General features: G+C 32.8%; 4 protein-coding genes across 4 annotated transcripts; all 4 read left to right on the top strand.

Annotated features, from left to right (window-relative positions):
* Window positions 1-656: 656 nt before the first annotated feature.
* On the top strand, window positions 657-1,932 carry LOC120413672 (toll-like receptor Tollo). The gene is made up of 2 exons (XM_039574598.2): window positions 657-781; window positions 843-1,932. The coding sequence occupies exons 1-2, from the start codon at window positions 762-764 to the stop codon at window positions 1,930-1,932; spliced, it is 1,110 nt and encodes a 369-aa protein (XP_039430532.1). The 5' UTR covers window positions 657-761.
* A 4,186-nt stretch (window positions 1,933-6,118) lies between these two features.
* Window positions 6,119-7,555, top strand: LOC120413673 (uncharacterized). Its single transcript, XM_039574599.2, has 2 exons — window positions 6,119-6,284; window positions 6,355-7,555. Exons 1-2 carry the CDS (start codon window positions 6,268-6,270, stop codon window positions 7,427-7,429), a joined length of 1,092 nt encoding a protein of 363 aa, XP_039430533.1. The 5' UTR covers window positions 6,119-6,267; the 3' UTR covers window positions 7,430-7,555.
* Window positions 7,465-9,056, top strand: LOC120413682 (leucine-rich repeat-containing protein 40-like). The gene is made up of 2 exons (XM_039574610.2): window positions 7,465-7,600; window positions 7,657-9,056. The coding sequence occupies exons 1-2, from the start codon at window positions 7,584-7,586 to the stop codon at window positions 8,741-8,743; spliced, it is 1,104 nt and encodes a 367-aa protein (XP_039430544.1). The 5' UTR covers window positions 7,465-7,583; the 3' UTR covers window positions 8,744-9,056.
* Window positions 9,057-9,895: 839 nt separating this feature from the next.
* Window positions 9,896-11,414, top strand: LOC120413680 (SLIT and NTRK-like protein 6). Its single transcript, XM_039574607.2, has 2 exons — window positions 9,896-10,233; window positions 10,289-11,414. Exons 1-2 carry the CDS (start codon window positions 10,217-10,219, stop codon window positions 11,367-11,369), a joined length of 1,098 nt encoding a protein of 365 aa, XP_039430541.1. The 5' UTR covers window positions 9,896-10,216; the 3' UTR covers window positions 11,370-11,414.
* The last annotated feature ends 7,583 nt before the right edge of the window (window positions 11,415-18,997 follow it).

The following is an 18,997-nucleotide window of genomic DNA, read 5'->3' as shown; positions in this document are numbered from 1 at the left end:
GCCTTTCTTGTTAGTTTCTCAGCTTTTTAGGGATGTTCAAGTCTCATTCGAAATTTTTGAGCTACCTTGCGATTTTTCCGAATTTTGATGTTTTTGAAACAAAACGAGACGATTTTTTAAAATTTCAAGTGGAATTTCGGGGACATCCCAACACCCCAGTGATTTAAATCCCTCTAAAGATAGTAACTACTCCCTATATCTGCACCAAAGAGAGGTGCGCTTTGTCTTAATCGTTTTGCCCGCCGGGCAGAACTTGGCCACCGTCGTCGTCGTCGTCGAAGTCTTCGTCTTGGAACTCACCACCAGTGTTGAGATTGAGCAGGCAAAGCAAATCTAATAAAATTATGTGTGTAAGCAAAAGCCTTACATTTTATTGAATTGCACGCCACAGAAGGGATTGTCTTAGCGAGCGAGACGTTATCTAAAGTCGTCGACTAGATTTGATTTTCTGTAGAGAAAGTAGTTCAAACGGTTGGCAGCAACTATGTAGAAGGAATCAATTTAAATGTTATCGAATTACACTAGTTTATTTCATGTTTGTGAAGTGGAATGTAACCTCTTCGTTGGAGTACGATTGCTGTCTCTTAAAGAGTTAGTATGGACTATATTAGCACAAAAGCTAATCTACGCAATAAATAGTCAGTTTAAAAGAAGTGGAACACATGGATTAATCAAACCGTCTAATAATCTCATTGAAATAGTCTCGATTCAACCTCTGAGTCGAGCACTTCTCCATAATCAACACAGCTTTTGCTCAAAATATGGTGGATTTAACCGAGTTGTAAGTTTTAAAACCTTCAGGGTTGAAATATTCAATTTTCAAAATCATATTTTTTTCCCAGAATCGCCCTGCAGCGCAGATTTGAACCTGGTAAAGATATCGTTTGGAACGTCCGGTGCAGCACGGGACTGCCGAACATTTGTGAACTCAAAAACATTAAGCTGTTCACGAAAAGTTTTATGGACCAGGAGTTGTACCTGCCGGCGACGAATCTCCGGATAGTCAACGGCGTGATACCCAGTTTCGATTCACGCTTGGCCGGGATGCTGCGTCCGGAGACCAAAATCCTCGTCATCCAAAACTGTTACATGTGGTTTTTTGTCTTGCGAGCGATGCTCAAAGTGCTGTTTTTAACATACAACATGATTAGTACGATTAAATTGGCTGAAACGGACAGTCACTTTGAAATGGAATATCTGAAACTTAACAAAAATCAATTATCAAATATTTCATTTGTTTCCAAGTTGACAAAATTAGAACACCTCGATCTTTCGGAAAACAGAGTGGAAGTTTTGGAGATCAAATTATTTCAAAACCTCTCAAACTTAAGTTTACTCGAATTGTCCTATAACCGCATCAAAACAATTGAAGCACCCACAAAAATCCAATTTCCAGTTCAACTTTTCAATCTTGGAAACAATCAACTATCGGATCTCAACATGAAAAACTGGCATGCCAAAAATTTAGCCTCCCTGGGAATTATCGGCAACAAGTTCCAGTCCCTAAACACAGTCCAGCTGAGCAGATCCCTCCTAAACATGTCGATCTTCCGTTACGACAAAAATCCGTGGAATTGTGGCCGTTTAAAAGCGCTCCAATTCTACCACGAAACGAGACCCCACAAAGTGCACAACCTGAGCAGTTTTGGGTTTGTTCAGTGCGTGGATGAAAGTGGGGTGAACACGGTGGCTTTCAAGCTGCCGGAACTCGTAGATCTGACGGAAGAGTCGCTGGAAACTTTAGGGGGCAGCGTTCACAGGTTGATTGATGATCGTGTCGAAAGTGGAAAACTTGCTGAATGTCAATCTAGATTTGGAAGAATGCAGCAAACGCTGAAAAAGATGGCCGAAGGAGTATCCAGATTAAGAAACAATTATAATATGGTAAACAGCACCATCGAATGGTTAGATATTTTCAAGCCGCTCTTATAATAAAAAAAATCACGCATGCATATCGACATTTAAGCAAAAATTGTGAAAATATCCCTTTTTGTGTGTATGTTTCCAATCCTATCACAGTAAAAAAATCCGTGTAAAAACGCATGTAAAAGTATGCACATCACCTTTATGAGCAAAAGCATGTAATATTGCATGAGAAAACGTGTACACAAATAGCAGGTACGCAAGAAAAAGAAAGATTTCGCACACCCCAAAAATAACATAAATCCGGTGAGAGTCATCTCAAGCATAACCCGCTCTCGGGAGAAAAATTCTTCTCTCTCGAGTTCCGCCGCGAGTTTCGAGCTGCCGAGAGAAACTCACCGTTTGTCCGTGCTCTCTTTTTCGCTTCCGCTTCCGCTCTCTTTTTCGAGCCGGAATTGTCCGTTCGCGAGAGGTTGATCGTGTTAAGGTAATGGCCTATCTACAATCACTTAACTTAGAAAATTTCACTTAGCTTAGGAGTTTGAATCAATGGAAATGAATCTGATCTTCTACAATGAAAAGGAATAAAATTAGAAACTTGACGTATGGTTTGGAAAATTTCAAAATCTACGGTAAGTTGACGTTTCCATATCAAAGATAAACAAACAACTGCATAGCAACGTATATCAGCCCAGCAAATTTTCTAAGTTGATTGTGGATGACGGCCGTAAGTTGTGTACATTTTCTAAGTTTTAATTTACTTAACTATTCTAAGCTAAGTGATTGTAGATAGGCCATAAGAACAAGATTGTCCGTCAGGCCTGAACGCAAACGCAAAATTTTGCGCCTGTCATCATAGCCTGCCAGTCATCGACCATTGAACAAAGCAACCCCTGCAGATTGTTCGACTGACAGTTGATAGAAAAATCGAACTGGCACAGCGTTCTACGTTCACCACTGCGTCGAACGGACAATCTTGTTCTTAGCTTTAGAAACGAACAAAAAACAGCACAGCGATTGAAGTTACACACAAGTTGCTAGCTTTGGACCTGGGTGTTGAATAGAGAGAATGCGTAACGTGATTTTCGAATGATCCCACTTTGTTTACATCTACAAAGTAGGAGGATGTTCAAGCACAAGCATGACTTTTGTTACTGGTAAATGAACTGTTTTATAATCAGTAGTATGTGTTTTATTTTTTCAAGCTTTTGATATGTTTTGCTGGAAAATTGTAGCGTTTCGATCGACGAAGAACTGCAGCGAGAGTGTAATTCTACGATGTCACAGATAAATTCCTTGTCTGATTTTGGAATCCTGCAGCTCTTCCTGATCCAGCGAAAAAACATGGCTAATTCTTGCGAAGGTGATCCAACAAACAGAATGGATTTTCACTAAACCAGATTTTCAAACGGAATCAAACTATAAAGACAGTATCTGGATGGATACAATCGCATCGACTCCATAAACAAGTTCCATTCATAATTATAAAAATACGATCTCGTCTTCAACTTCCTTAAGAGCGAGTTTTTCACCAATGTGTAACAGGTCGTATCGAGGTGCTCCGATTTGGATGAAACTTTCAGCGTTTGTTTGTCTATGCATGAGATGAATTCATGCCAAATATGAGCCCTCTACGACAAAGGGAAGTGGGGTAAAACGGGCTTTGAAGTTTGAGGTCAAAAAAACATAAAAATCTTAAAATTGCTCGCATTTCCGTAAAACTTCATCGATTCCAACTCTCTTAGATGCATTCGAAAGGTCTTTTGAAGCACTTCAAAATGTGGTATAGACATCCAGGATTGGTTTGAAATTTTTTCTTTGCTTTTGCAAAGTACTGGCAAAAATAGATTTTTTTAAAACCCTAATATCTTTTTCCAACAGCCTCCAACACCCATACTCCCATAGGTCAAAAGATAGGCAATTTCATGAACTATAAGCCTATGGTAATAACTTTTTGGCCAATTGCAGTTTTTCTCATAGTTTTTCGATTTTTCTGCAACAAACATTTTACAACGTTAGTTTTTACCCTGTAGGCCTCCAAAACGGCACTTTTTGGTCTCAATTTTGTCATATTCGGAATCTTCGGACAATTTCACGTAAGTTAGAAGTATTGGAATTGTAATTTTGATTTAAAAAATAATTAAATAAAACATTTTTGAAAAAAGAAATAGATTTTATTTACCCTATGACCAACACGTCAAATGCTGTATCAAGTAGGCGTAAAACTGTTTTACCCCTAATCCAACAAATTGTTAAAAAATATTTTAATTCATTCTAAATGGCAATTTTTCCAATCAAATTTACAACTCCAATATTTCTAATTTACGTGAAATTGTCCGAGGATTCCGAATATGACAAAATTGAGACCAAAAAGTGCCGTTTTGGAGGCCTACAGGGTAAAAACTAACGTTGTAAAATGTTTGTTGCAGAAAAATCGAAAAACTATGAAAAAAACTGCGATTGGCCAAAAAGTTAATACCGTAGGCTTAAAGTCCATGAAATTACCTATCTTTTGACCTATGGGAGTATGGGTGTTGGAGGCTGTTGGAAAAAGATATTAAGGTTTTAAAAAAATCTATTTTTGACAGTTATTTGCAAAAGCTAAGAGAAAATTTCAAACCAATCCTGGATGTCTATACCACATTTTGAAGTGCTTCAAAAGACCTTTCGAATGCATCTAAGAGAGTTGGAATCGATGAAGTTTTACGGAAATGCGAGCAATTTTAAGATTTTTTTATGTTTTTTTGACCTCAAACTTCAAAGCCCGTTTTACCCCACTTCCCTTTGTCGTAGAGGGCTCATATTTGGCATGAGTTCATCTCATGTATAGACAAACAAACGCTGAAAGTTTCATCCAAATCGGAGCACCTCGATACGACCTGTTACACATTGGTGTAAAACTCGCTCTTAATTGTAAAGCAGCACAGAAAAAATACTATTGAAAAGCTAAGCAACTTGCTAAAATTTTCTCTCTAAGACTTATAAGATCGCCAAATTACACTTAAAAAATTATGTTAATTTGGAAGATGTAAAATAGGATGGTTGACATTTTTAATAGCCTGAACAATTCTCTGAGATTTCGGTTATTTGTTTTTTTTGTATTTTTTCATTCGGCTGCAACTTTTTTGGTGCCTTTGGTATGCCAAAGAAACCATTTTGCATCATTAGTTTGTCCATATGATTTTCCATACAAATATGGCAGCTGTCCATACAAAAATGATATGTGAAAATTAAAAATTCTGTATCTTTTGCAGGAATTTTTTGATCGATTTGGTGTCTTTGGCAAAGTTGTAGGTATGGAAAAGGACTACACTGAAAAAAATGATACAAGGTAAAAATTTTTTGGGGGATTTTTACTTTTTTTTTGTAACTAAAACTTGATTTGCAAAAAAAACACTATTTTTTTGGAAATCAAGTTTTGGTGACAAAAAGTTAAATAAAAAATAACCAAAATTTTGTTAATCGTGTATCATTTTTTTTCAGTGGACAACTGCCAAAATTGTATGAAAAATTATATGGACAAACTAATGATGCAAAATGGCTTCTTTGGGCAAACAAAAGGCACCAAAAAAGATTCAGCTGTATTAAAAATTCAAAAATCAAAATGTAACCTTATTTAAGACTGAAAAAGTAGAAAAGTCGTAAATTTACACAGTTTAGGGGAAGGATTACACATTTTTCTGACATAAAAGGTTCGATTTTTTTCTGTGTAGTTTCTATGGTACAGATTCATGAAGGGGATGAAAATGAGTTTTCTATGTGTCGTCTGTAAATTTCTGACTGACGATATTTCGAAAACTATTAGTACAATTTGGTACAAAATATGAAATGAGGGAAACTATCTATTTGTAAACCTTTTCAATAGTTATCCTGATTTGAAATTTTTTAAGACTCATTGCAATACTTTGATTTTTTAAACGGGCTCAAATTTTCAGTTTTTGAAAATATTTGTATTGTTTTGGAGAACAATAATTTTCCAGAAAACAACAGACTTTTGAAAAAAAAACAAATTTTCAGTAAATATGTGCAGACAAATGATTTTCAGACATAACTAGTACACTCAACTTGTGGTTTGTCACTTTTTCGTTTGACACTTTTTCAGTTTTTACCCCGTTGGTTGGTCAAAGTCAAACTAAAAGGTGGCGATCTGTCACTTTTTACACGGCGCTCACGCACACTATCAAATTCAAAACAAACGTGTGGTAGTCTGTGTGTGAACTCCGTGCAAAATGGGTGTAAAACTAAAAAGTGACCCCGTTCGTTTGACAACAGTTGTTGTCAAACCATCGGGGTTTGAGAGTACTTTTTTCAAAATGTAGGCCAACGCACTGAACCAAAGAGCATTGGCACAGTTCTTTCTCGCAACTGCGTGCTGGCGCTTACTCCGCTGATAACCACAGAGCGATGCAGTTGAATTGGATGTGAGTGCGCGAGCAAATATTCAATTCAGCGGATCTTGATTTAGTTCGAAATTTTGCAACTTTCTTCCAGGCTTTCACTCTCGGTGGGATTTACCGATCCAAATGAAATCCCGTGGAAGCTGCAGTGCAGCACCGGTTTGCTGAACATCTGCGAGATGAAACATCCCACGTTGACACTGGACAGCGTGGACCGGGGAATGCACCTGCCGGCGACCAACCTGCGGCTGGTTGATGGATGGATACCGGAGTTTGATGTTGAGATGGCCGAGATGTTAAGGCCGGAAACTCGAGTGTTGGCGATCATGAACTGTTACGTGCGGGTGTTTGTGATTCGGGAGATGCTCCGGGTGTTGATTTTGGACGAAAATGTGATTGAAAAGGTTGAGCTGGTTGAGTCGGCCAAGCAGTTTGAGCTGGAATCCCTGAATCTTGATAGCAATAGACTAACGGATATATCATTTGTGACGAAGCTGACAAAGTTGAATGTACTTAGTTTAAGGGATAATAGGTTGAAACATTTGGACATGAGCTTGTTCAACAATCTGCGCAGTTTGGCATATCTCTCGTTAATTTCCAACCAAATTAAAACGTTGGGAACTGCCAACATGGGGTTATCTCCGATTGAACACTTGGCTATTCACCGCAACCATCTGACTGAGTTCGACACAAAGGGTTGGCGAGCGGATAACTTAACGTTTCTTAACATCGTTGGCAATCGCTTAAGGTCAATCAACAAGGTGCAGTTCGCCAAGTCCTTTCCCTCCTTAAAGTACGTAATGTATTACGAAAACCCTTGGAACTGCGGCCAGCTGGAGTTGTTTCAGTTTTACCTTCAAACACGGATAATTTCAAACTTTAGCTACGATAACAGTTTGGCTCAGTGCTACGAAGACAATGTTCATCGGGTTGCGCTCCGGCTGCCGGAATTGATCGATTTGTCCGAAGATTCGTTGATCAATCTTAAGACCACGGTTGGAGCGCTGTTTGATGGTGAAGGGACTAAACTTGGTCAAGTTGAAGCGAGAGTTGACAGGGCACAAAAGTCACTCCAAGTGATGAGGGAAAGTTTAGCTAAATTGAGGTCAAGATATGATTTGATAAGAAAAGATTTAAATTTCTTTAATTTCTTTGACAAAGTGTATTGAAACTAATAAGAAGAAACTTTGCAATAAACACACACACACACACACACTAATCACAAGACGGAAGCTTCTTTGAACAGCTGAGTAAAAATTGCGTTATCAGCTTACTCACTTCAAGTCATCTACAGTGCTGAGCACATCTTCCCCTGATAACAACATGGAACTGATTCATCTGTAAGTAACAAAGACGTCTTAATATTCACCCAAATTCCACCCCCTTCTCCGCTCAGACTTTTCCTCACAACCCGGTTCGCCGTCCGGCAGGACGTCGTGTGGGACATCCGGTGCAACACCGGTTCGCCAAACATTTGCGAGTTGAACGACATCACGCTGACCGCGGACATCGCCGACCTGCGAACCTTTTTCCCCGCCACCAATCTCCGGATGATCGACGGCTGGATTCCGGTGTTTGATGCGACGATGGCCGGGATGCTGCGCAAGGAGACCAAAGTTCTCGTCATCATGCGGTGTTACGTGCAGTACTTTGTCGTGCGAGAGATGCTGAAAGTGTTGATTCTTACGAGCAATGCGATTAGGAATGTTAGATTGATCGAAACTGGGGATGAATTTGAGATGGAGTTCATGAAGCTTGATAAAAATCAAATTTCGGACATTTCATTTGTGTCCCGAATGGAAAAATTACACTACCTTGATGTTTCAGAGAACAAGTTGCAAATTCTAAACATAGAATTATTCCAAAACCTTAAAAATTTAAGTTTACTCGAACTGAGAGAAAACCAAATCCAAAAGATTGAAGCGTCTTCGATGCTAACCTTCCCAGTCAAGCTCTTTGGAATTGCAAACAACCAAATCGCAGATCTCAACATTAAAAACTGGCGTGCCCCAAACATGACCTCATTCAGCGTCCAGGTCAACAAGCTACAGTCCATCAACACCGTTCAACTGCTCGAAGCGTTCCCTAGAATGTCAAGCTTCCAGTACGACGAAAATCCGTGGAACTGCGAGCGCCTTAAGTCGCTCCAATTTTACATAAAAATGCGACCCCACAAGGTGTACAACTTTACGCGAAGGTTTGCCACGTGCCATGACCGGGATATGGTCAACAATGTGGCGCTCAAACTGCCGGAACTGATCGATATGTCGGAGAGGAGGCTGGGAGATCTGGGAGGACGGATTCGGCAACTCATTGAAGGTAACGGGGAAGGGAAGCAGCTTGCAAGTTTGCAGTTTAGAGTTGCTAAAACGCAGCAAATACTTGAGAAGATGTCCACTGGACTAGGGAAGTTGAAAAATACTCATGATAAGATAAAAAGAAACGTCGATTGGTTAGATTTCTTTGACAAGCTGAACTGGTGAAGAATATTTTAATGAAGATTAAAAATTAAGCAAAATAACACATGACCTAGTTTCTTAACATTATTTGCTTGTAATAAAAAGAGAGTTAAACAAGGAAATAATGTGCTTATTTATAAAGTCCTTTTATTAACAAACAGTTCAATTTTATGATTTTTAAGATTTTAAAGACCTAAGAAAATTTAAAATTATAACATGTTTAAAAAAACTTTGTTTCTTTGCAAACCAAAACAAAACAGAAATACTCAAAAAAATAAAACTACAGAAATAGAAACAGACATACTTCCATACTAAAACACTAAAAAACTGATGTACAAAAATATCAAAATATCAAAATACTAAAATACTAAAATACTAAAATACTAAAATACTAAAATACTAAAATACTAAAATATTAAATACTAAAATACTAAAATACTAAAATACTAAAATACTAAAATACTAAAATACTAAAATATTAAAATACTAAAATACTAAAATACTAAAATACTAAAATACTAAAATACTAAAATACTAAAATACTAAAATACTAAAATACTAAAATACTAAAATACTAAAATACTAAAATACTAAAATACTAAAATACTAAATACTAAAATACTAAAATACTAAAATACTAAAATACTAAAATACTAAAATACTAAAATACTAAAATACTAAAATACTAAAATACTAAAATACTAAAATACTAAAATACTAAAATACTAAAATACTAAAATACTAAAATACTAAAATACTAAAATACTAAAATACTAAAATACTAAAATACTAAAATACTAAAATACTAAAATACTAAAATACTAAAATACTAAAATACTAAAATATTAAAATACTAAAATACTAAAATACTAAAATACTAAAATACTAAAATACTAAAGTACTAAAATACTAAAATACTAAAATACTAAAATACTAAAATACTAAAATACTAAAATACTAAAATACTAAAATACTAAAATACTAAAATACTAAAATACTAAAATACTAAAATACTAAAATACTAAAATACTAAAATACTAAAATACTAAAATACTAAAATACTAAAATACTAAAATACTAAAATACTAAAATACTAAAATACTAAAATACTAAAATACTAAAATACTAAAATACTAAAATACTAAAATACTAAAATACTAAAATACTAAAGTACTAAAGTACTAAAATACTAAAGTACTAAAATACTAAAATTCTAATATTTTGAATTTTTACCTCACCTTTTTTCAAACGATTGACATTCGACTTGTCATGAACCTATTTGAAATTTATTTTCACATAATCCAGCACTCAATCTAATCACATCTAAAGACGGTTCACCACAGACAATCAGACTTGACTTCTCAAGTAATTTTTGTTTATAATCTGCCGGTTCATCTATCATCAATCTAATGCAATGCATGTGAGTCTGTTAATCAGCGAGAGAAACCAACACTTGCTAATGAACAACGTCGTCACTTCGCTGATAACACCAGAGCGATGCAGTTGAGAGATCTGTAAGTAAGAAACCTTCAGTAGACCATGCAAATCAAGTAAAATTTCGCCACCCAGGTTGACACTCTCCGTCGGCTTCATCAACCCCAACGAAGTCCTTTGGGAACTCCAGTGCAGCACGGGATGGCTGAACATCTGCGAGCTGAAGTACGCCACCCTGACCGATGATGTCACCGGGCAAGGGTTGCTGCTTCCGGCGACCAACCTGCGCATGACCGACGGCTGGATACCGGAGTTCGACACCAAGATGGCCCAGCTGCTGCGGCCGGAAACCCACACGCTGGTGATCCTTAACTGCTACGTGCGGCTGTTTGTGATACGGGAAATGCTCCGGGTGTTGATTTTGGACGGGAATAGACTGGAAAAAATTGACATTTTTGAATCGGGTAGCCCGTTTGAGATTCAGTTCTTGAGTGCTGAGAATAACCAACTGACGGATCTTTCGTTTGTGACCAGGCTGGGCAAGTTGGAATCGCTGGGTGTGAACGGGAACAAGTTGGAAGTTTTGAAAATGCACTGGTTCAAAAATTTACGCAATTTAAATATTCTCAACTTGAGTTCCAACAAGATTAAAACGATAGAGTCAAAGCAAATGCAAAGCCTTCCAATTGAACACTTGCTTCTCGAGCATAACCTGCTAACTGAGTTCAACACTAAACATTGGCAAGCTCATAATCTATCCTACTTAAGCTTGGAGCACAACCAGCTTCAATCTATAAACACATTGCAGTTGAGCAGATCATTTCCAGCGTTGAGTAGCATCGACTACGACGACAATCCCTGGAATTGTGGTCGATTGGAGTCGCTTCAATTTAACCTAAAAACAAATATGGTGAAGAACTATAGTCAAAGCTTAGTACAGTGCAAGGACAACGAGAGCGTTCACACAATTTCACTTAAAATGCCGGAACTGCTCGATAAGTCCGAAGAAAAGCTGAACAATCTAGAGAGAACAGTTGGGCAATTGATTGAAGTTCATGCTGAGTCTAGGAAAATATCTGCAATTCAAAGAAAATTTAGTAAAACGCAAATCTTACTTTCACAAATAGGAGAAGGAGTTTCTAAACTTCAGAAAAAATATGACTTGTTGAGAGCAAGTGTTGACTGGTTTGATTTCTATGATAAACTTAATTATTGAAAAAAATCTACCTACTATGAATAATACAAACTCGCAACATGGTAAGACTGTTACAATATTTTATCTGAATTATCACAATCATATTATGAACAGATAAGCAAAAATAAAAAAGCACGCAAAAAAACAAAATTCTAAAATACTAAAATACTAAAATACTAAAATACTAAAATACTAAAATACTAAAATACTAAAATACTAAAATACTAAAATACTAAAATACTAAAATACTAAAATACTAAAATACTAAAATACTAAAATACTAAAATACTAAAATACTAAAATACTAAAATACTAAAATACTAAAATACTAAAATACTAAAATACTAAAATACTAAAATACTAAAATACTAAAATACTAAAATACTAAAATACTAAAATACTAAAATACTAAAATACTAAAATACTAAAATACTAAAATACTAAAATACTAAAATACTAAAATACTAAAATACTAAAATACTAAAATACTAAAATACTAAAATACTAAAATACTAAAATACTAAAATACTAAAATACAAAATACTAAAATACTAAAATACTAAAATACTAAAATACTAAAATACTAAAATACTAAAATACTAAAATACTAAAATACTAAAATACTAAAATACTAAAATACTAAAATACTAAAATACTAAAATACTAAAATACTAAAATACTAAAATACTAAAATACTAAAATACTAAAATACTAAAATACTAAAATACTAAAATACTAAAATACTAAAATACTAAAATACTAAAATACTAAAATACTAAAATAAAATACTAAAATACTAAAATACTAAAATACTAAAATACTAAAATACTAAAATACTAAAATACTAAAATACTAAAATACTAAAATACTAAAATACTAAAATACTAAAATACTAAAATACTAAAATACTAAAATACTAAAATCCTAAAATACTAAAATACTAAAATACTAAAATACTAAAATACTAAAATACTAAAATACTAAAATACTAAAATACTAAAATACTAAAATACTAAAATACTAAAATACTAAAATACTAAAATACTAAAATACTAAAATACTAAAATACTAAAATACTAAAATACTAAAATACTAAAATACTAAAATACTAAAATACTAAAATACTAAAATACTAAAATACTAAAATACTAAAATACTAAAATACTAAAATACTAAAATACTAAAATACTAAAATACTAAAATACTAAAATACTAAAATACTAAATACTAAAATACTAAAATACTAAAATACTAAAATACTAAAATACTAAAATACTAAAATACTAAAATACTAAAATACTAAAATACTAAAATACTAAAATACTAAAATACTAAAATACTAAAATACTAAAATACTAAAATACTAAAATACTAAAATACTAAAATACTAAAATACTAAAATACTAAAATACTAAAATACTAAAATACTAAAATACTAAAATACTAAAATATTAAAATACTAAAATACTAAAATACTAAAATACTAAAATACTAAAATACTAAAATACTAAAATACTAAAATACTAAAATACTAAAATACTAAAATACTAAAATACTAAAATACTAAAATACTAAAATACTAAAATACTAAAATACTAAAATACAAAAATACAAAAATACAAAAATACAAAAATACAAACATACAAAAATACAAAAATACTAAAATATTAAAATACTAGAATACATAAATATAATAAAATATTTAAAAAAACGATAAAAACCAAACCGAAACCCCTTTTCGTATAAGGTTAACTTTGAAAAACAAGAAAATGGATCTCAAAGAGCTCAATTTCTACTGAACCACTCCGAAAACATCTCAATCATCTTTTAGAGCACACGTTCAAAGGTTAAGTTGTTGAAGGTAATCCACGAGCTGTTGATTTAGCAACAACTCCAAACATCTTCTTTCACCCACATCAGCCCCATGAAACGGGGCAAAGTCACACACGCGACATGATTACTAGGCTTAGTGATTTTTCACGCTTGAAAATTGCAAATTTCACGAAGACCTCTATTTCAAAACACTAAATGTCACGCAAATTTCGCGGAACGTGAAAAATGTTTAAATAACTCTGAAAATCTTGTGTTTAAATAACAGAAACTACTTTTCATGCTTCATGATATATATTTATTATTCAATAAACTAAAATAATTAATAACTTTCTGCGACTTTTAGCCCATTTAAAATAATTTTCAAGGTTTTAATTAATCATACATTTCAAAAACTAAATGTAAAATCAATAGGCAAAATTAATGTAATTTGTAGCGAAATCGAAATTTGTATTCAAAATGTGAACATAAAACAAAAAAAATAGTTTTTTTTACTTTCACGAGAATCATTCACACAAATAATCAAATTTAAAAAGGACTCAGAAAAAAATTGAAGTGTTTTAGAAGGTGATTTCAAGGAAAAAAAATACTCTTCATTTTATTTTGAATAAAAAAAGCTTGATTATTTTTAGTTCTATTGAAACTTTACCTTTCAAATAAACTAGCAGTAAAATTTCTATAAGAGCGAATAAAAATATTACTAAATTTAGTTAGTTCCTAATAAAACCTGAAAAATCTTAACTATTCTTCAAATGGTTCATATCAAGCTTTTCGATTGAAAACTAATAAAATTTACTTAAATAGTCTTTATGCATGAAATATTTTTTGTGTTGATATTGAAAAAATGATTGATTGATAAATTTCAGGAATTTCACGCCGTCCAAGAAATCCTCAAAAATCACTGATCCTATATTAGTAATTCAACCAGGGTATTCACTCCCTTAAATCAACAGTAGTTCATAAGATTATTTTCATTCCTATTTGAGTTCGATAAATTATTTTGAGAAAAATACTTACAGTTTAACAAAACATAAAATTTCACGGGATTTCGCGGAAAATGCCAAATTTCGCGGATTTCACGCTGTCCGCGAAATCGTGAAATTTCACTAACCCTAATGATTACGATGCCGTCGAGGGATTTAAATTTCAAACTACTAGCAAATTTCGGTGGTAGGGGCAATTGAGGTTAAGTAGACCGCTTTATGAAAAAATAGATTCTTTAATTATGCGACAATAAAAATCAAGACATTTCGTGATTTGGTAAAAGTCATTCATAAACAGCTATTTTAGTTGAATTAAATATTTTTTCTGCTAATTCAACCCCACTTTCCATCATACAAAGCCAAGATTTCGCCTGCTTTTCGTGGCATATAATCAAACATTCTGATTCAAAGATTAAACACGGTGTTATTTACCAAACGCAAGCAGCAGCAGCAAGCAGGGTTGAGCGAACAACTTTAGAATGTTTGGAGTTTATGCAAACTTTATGAGGTTGTGCTCCCGTTCGCGGCCACGTGGTAGCAGCCTATGAAGCAAGGGCGGTGTCATTTACAGTCAGGCAGGGGGGTGTTGATTGATAAATTTTGCACGCAGCATTACTTAATTTTCGCGCGAATAATCAGCATCTCCTGCTCGCGCGGATCTCGCAGAGGGGAAACGAAAGAAACTCAGATCTCATTGCTCATTCCTTTTCAAGTGGTGAACACGGTGGGAAAATAAAGTTTTCAACCAGAGTCTTTTTGAAAATTTTGTCAACCAAATTTAGAACATCAGTTTAGTTTAACAATCAACAGAAATAAAATATAATAAATTTTCTTCAATGTTTAAAAATGAGTTTTTCCTACAGTGCCACTCTACCAGCTAAAGGACAAACATTTTCACCAAAGAGACTGCCAGAGGGGTGCACACGAGCCACATTATTTGGTCTGGCATAAAAAGTTTAGGACCGGCGGAAAACAGCGAGAAAAAGACAGCCACCGTCAACCGTTGAAAATAAGTGCGGGGTTTGTCTTAAAAGTGTAGGAACATTCACAATTGAGCGTGTAAGCTCAGGGAAAAAAACAAACGTCGTCTTTGGCACTGTTTTGGTGCAAACAGGGAGACAGGTTCTGCTGGCTGAAGATGGCTGTGTGAATGGGGATTAAATTTTAATATTTCAAGGAACTTGACATCTTCATCTGAAGGAACATCTGAAGGAATATTAATATTTTAAGTTGAATGTTATAAAACTATATATAGAAAGATTCTTATAAAATTTCGTAAGAAATTATGATGCGAAAATTCCTTCAATTCAAACTTTTCTTCCGCTTTGTTTCAATTTTCGTTAGGAAACTTAAATTGAACATGGCATGAGCAATGGTAAAAAAATATTTACTAATATTTAAATTTTCATTGAAAACACTTAAAAAAATGATTTTATATCGTGTATATGTATATGTATAATCTTTTTACAAATTATGAATTTTGAGACCACAATTCGGTTTAAAACATAAAACTTTAGATTTTTTCATAAATTCATTATTATATAGTAAATTTTTGATAGTAGCATAGAGTAGTGACGTTAAAAGTCATTTTTGATTGTTTTTTTTTATATTTCTAAAATTTGGATTGAATTTTTTTTTTATTTGTTGGCCAGTTATTCTTTTCAGAACTGAAATAAAAAATAATACTTTTGAATAATGTTTTGATTTGTTTTCCCCTCTTTCATTTTCTATTCAAATTATTACCAACGGAAAAAAAATTACTTAAAGTTATATTTTCATTGAAACACTTATAAAATTGATTGTCTATCATTTATTAATACATTTTTAATTAAACAGAGACTTCTGAGCAGTTCTCTCAGATTTCGGTCATTCGATTATTTTGTATTTTTTAATCCGACTGAAACTTTTTTGGTGCCTTCGGCATGCCCAAGGAAGCCATTTTGCATCATTAGTTTGTCCATATAATTTTCCTTAAAATTTGGCAGCTGTCCATACAAAAATGATCTATGAAAATTCAAAAATCTGTATCATTTGAAGGAACTTTTTGATCAATTTAGTGTCTTCGGCAAAGATGTAGGTATGGATGCGGACTACAATGGAAAAAAAATGATACACGGTAAAAAGATCGGAAAATTTCACGATTGTTTCATATTTTAACATTGTAAATCGGACCATAAGTTGCTGAGATATCGACAATAGAAAATTGTGGTTTTTTTTGGGAGAGACTAAGAAAACATCAATTTTTCTGTTTTTAAACCTTTGCATGGCAATATCTCAGCAATTAAGGGTCGCATCAACAAAGTTCAAAAAAGCAAAATATAGAGAATTTTCTTAGCCTTTCAAAAATATTTTTTTCAAAAGTGGGCAAACATGTGCACTAATTTAAAAAAATGAAAAACTGCGACATTTTCAAGAAAGTCACTTAGAAAATGGATTAAGCATGAAAACGGTGTACTTTATCAAAATTTCACTAGAGCCCTTTTAAATTGCAAATTTGATTTTATATCGAAAAATGAAGTTGAAAAATGTTTTTTTTCAAAAATCAGCATTGATTCCAAAAATCATAACTCGGTCAAAGATTTCAAAGATGAAATTTTTGATAAGTTGGCATTTGATGTCCTCTTAAATGTATCAAAAAATAGAAAAAAAATTAAAATTTTGTTTTTTGAAAATCAAGTTTAAGTGACAAGAAGTTAAATAAAAAATCACCCAATTTTTTTTTACCGTGTATCATTTTTTTCCAGTGTAGTCCGTTTCCATACCTACAACTTTGCCCAAGACACCAAATCGATCAAAACATTCCTTCAAAAGATACAGATTTTTGAATTTTAACATGTCATCTTTGGATGGACAGCTGCCAAATTTGTATGGAAAATTATATAAACAAACTAATGATGCAAAATGGCTTCTTTGGGCATACCAAGGGCACTAAAAAAGTTTCAGCCGAATTAAAAAATACAAAAATAAAAATTGAAGAAAAAAGACCGATTTTGTAGAGAATTGCGCTTCTAATATTTCTACATATTTTGAATTTTGAAACCACAAATCGGTTCAAAACATAAAAGTTTTGATTTTTTCATATATTCATTATTATTTAGCTGATTTTGATAGTAGTATAGGGTAATGATGTTAAAAGCAATTTTTGATGCTTTTTGTTACGATATTTAAAAAATTTGGATTGAAATTTGAATTTAATTTGTTTGCCAGTTATTCTTTTCAGAACTGGAATGATATGTAATACTTTTGAATAATGTTTTGATTTGAACGGTGAATTGACTAAACCCATGGATATTTTATTTAAAATTCCATAATCGTTGCCAAACTTTTGAAACTACTTTTTTAGCATAACCGGAGAACAGTTCAATTTAGCACTTGCAGCAAAAAGTATAAGCTTTTTTGTAATTTGATAGTATAGAATAATAATAAAATGGAATTATTTACATACTCTGAAAGTTACATGTTTTTCTCAACGAAAATTGAACAATTTTGCACTAAGAACAGTTACAGTCATGCCTCGGCTTAGCACCGCATATGGGGGATGCAAAACCGAGGCGTGCATAACCGAGGCACAGAGCTTATGGGATTTTGGCTATATGGGAGACATTGGCTTTAATCGTACGAAAAAACATGCAAACATCAAAAAATTATAGTGTTTTGAAATCGGGATGATGTCAGCTATCCATTAAAATTATTATTTCATGATAATTTTCACAAAAATACGTATTTTTCCTGTATTTTGAAAATGCATTTTTTTTTCTCTAAGGAAACCAAACATATATTGTTATTGCAATATGGGTATCAAATGATCAGGTTTTTTCATACATTTTGGATGTAATAACAACATTTTTAGAAAATACTCAAAATTTTCACAAAACTACGGCTTTTTGAAAAAAAAACTCCAAATTTCAATTTTTACAATATGGGTATAAAACGATCGGGATTTTTTCATACATTTCGAATGCAATAACAACATTTTTTGAAAATACTCAAAATTTTCACAAAACTACGTATTTTCGAATAAAATACTTCAAATTTCCGTTTTTACAATGTGGGTATCGAACGATCGGGATTTTTTCATACATTTCAAATGTAATAACAATATTTTTTTTAAATACTATAAATTTTCACAAAACTACGTATTTCCGAAAAAAAAAATACTCAAAATTTCCGTTTTTACAATGTTGGTATCAAACGATCGGGACTTTTTCATACATTTCGAATGCAATAACATTTTTTTTTTTTAAATACTCCAAATTTTCATAAAACTACGTATTTTCAAAAAAAATAAATTTTGAAAAGTTTTACAAAAATACGTAGTTTTGTGAATTTTTTAAGTATTTTCAAAAAAAATATTGTTATTACATTCGAAATGTATGAAAAAATCCCGATCGATTGATACCCATATTGTAAAAATTTAAATTTTGAGTATTTTTTTCGAAAATACGTAGTTTTGTGAAAATTTGGAGTATTTCCTAAAAATTTTGTTGTTGTATCCGAAATGTATGAAAAAACCTGATCATTTGATACTCATATTCCAATAACAATATATTTTTGGATTCTTTAGAGAAAAAAATGCATTTTAAAAATACTGGAAAAATGCGTATTTTTGTTAAAATTTTCATAAAATACTAATTTTAATGGATAACTGACATCATCCCGATTCCAAAACACTATAATTTTTTGATGTTTGCATGATTTTTCATACGATTAAAGCCAATGTCTCCCATATAGCCAAAAACCCATAAGCTCTGTGCTTCAGTTAAGCACTGGGCCGTGCTTAACCGAGGCAGCTGAACGGTACAAAACCGGGGCAGTGCAAAACGGAGGCGTGCAAAA

Source organism: Culex pipiens, chromosome 3, assembly GCF_016801865.2.
Source record: "Culex pipiens pallens isolate TS chromosome 3, TS_CPP_V2, whole genome shotgun sequence".
Classification (NCBI taxonomy): Eukaryota; Metazoa; Arthropoda; class Insecta; order Diptera; family Culicidae; genus Culex; species Culex pipiens.
This window is presented reverse-complemented; position numbering and strand designations above follow the sequence as displayed.

Bases quoted from the DNA above. Each gene is read 5' to 3' on its own strand.
- LOC120413672 (XM_039574598.2), top strand. From the start codon at position 762: ATGGTGGATTTAACCGAGTT. The intron at 782-842 runs GTAAGTTTTAAA...TTTTTTTCCCAG, and splicing joins ATGGTGGATTTAACCGAGTT to AATCGCCCTGCAGCGCAGAT.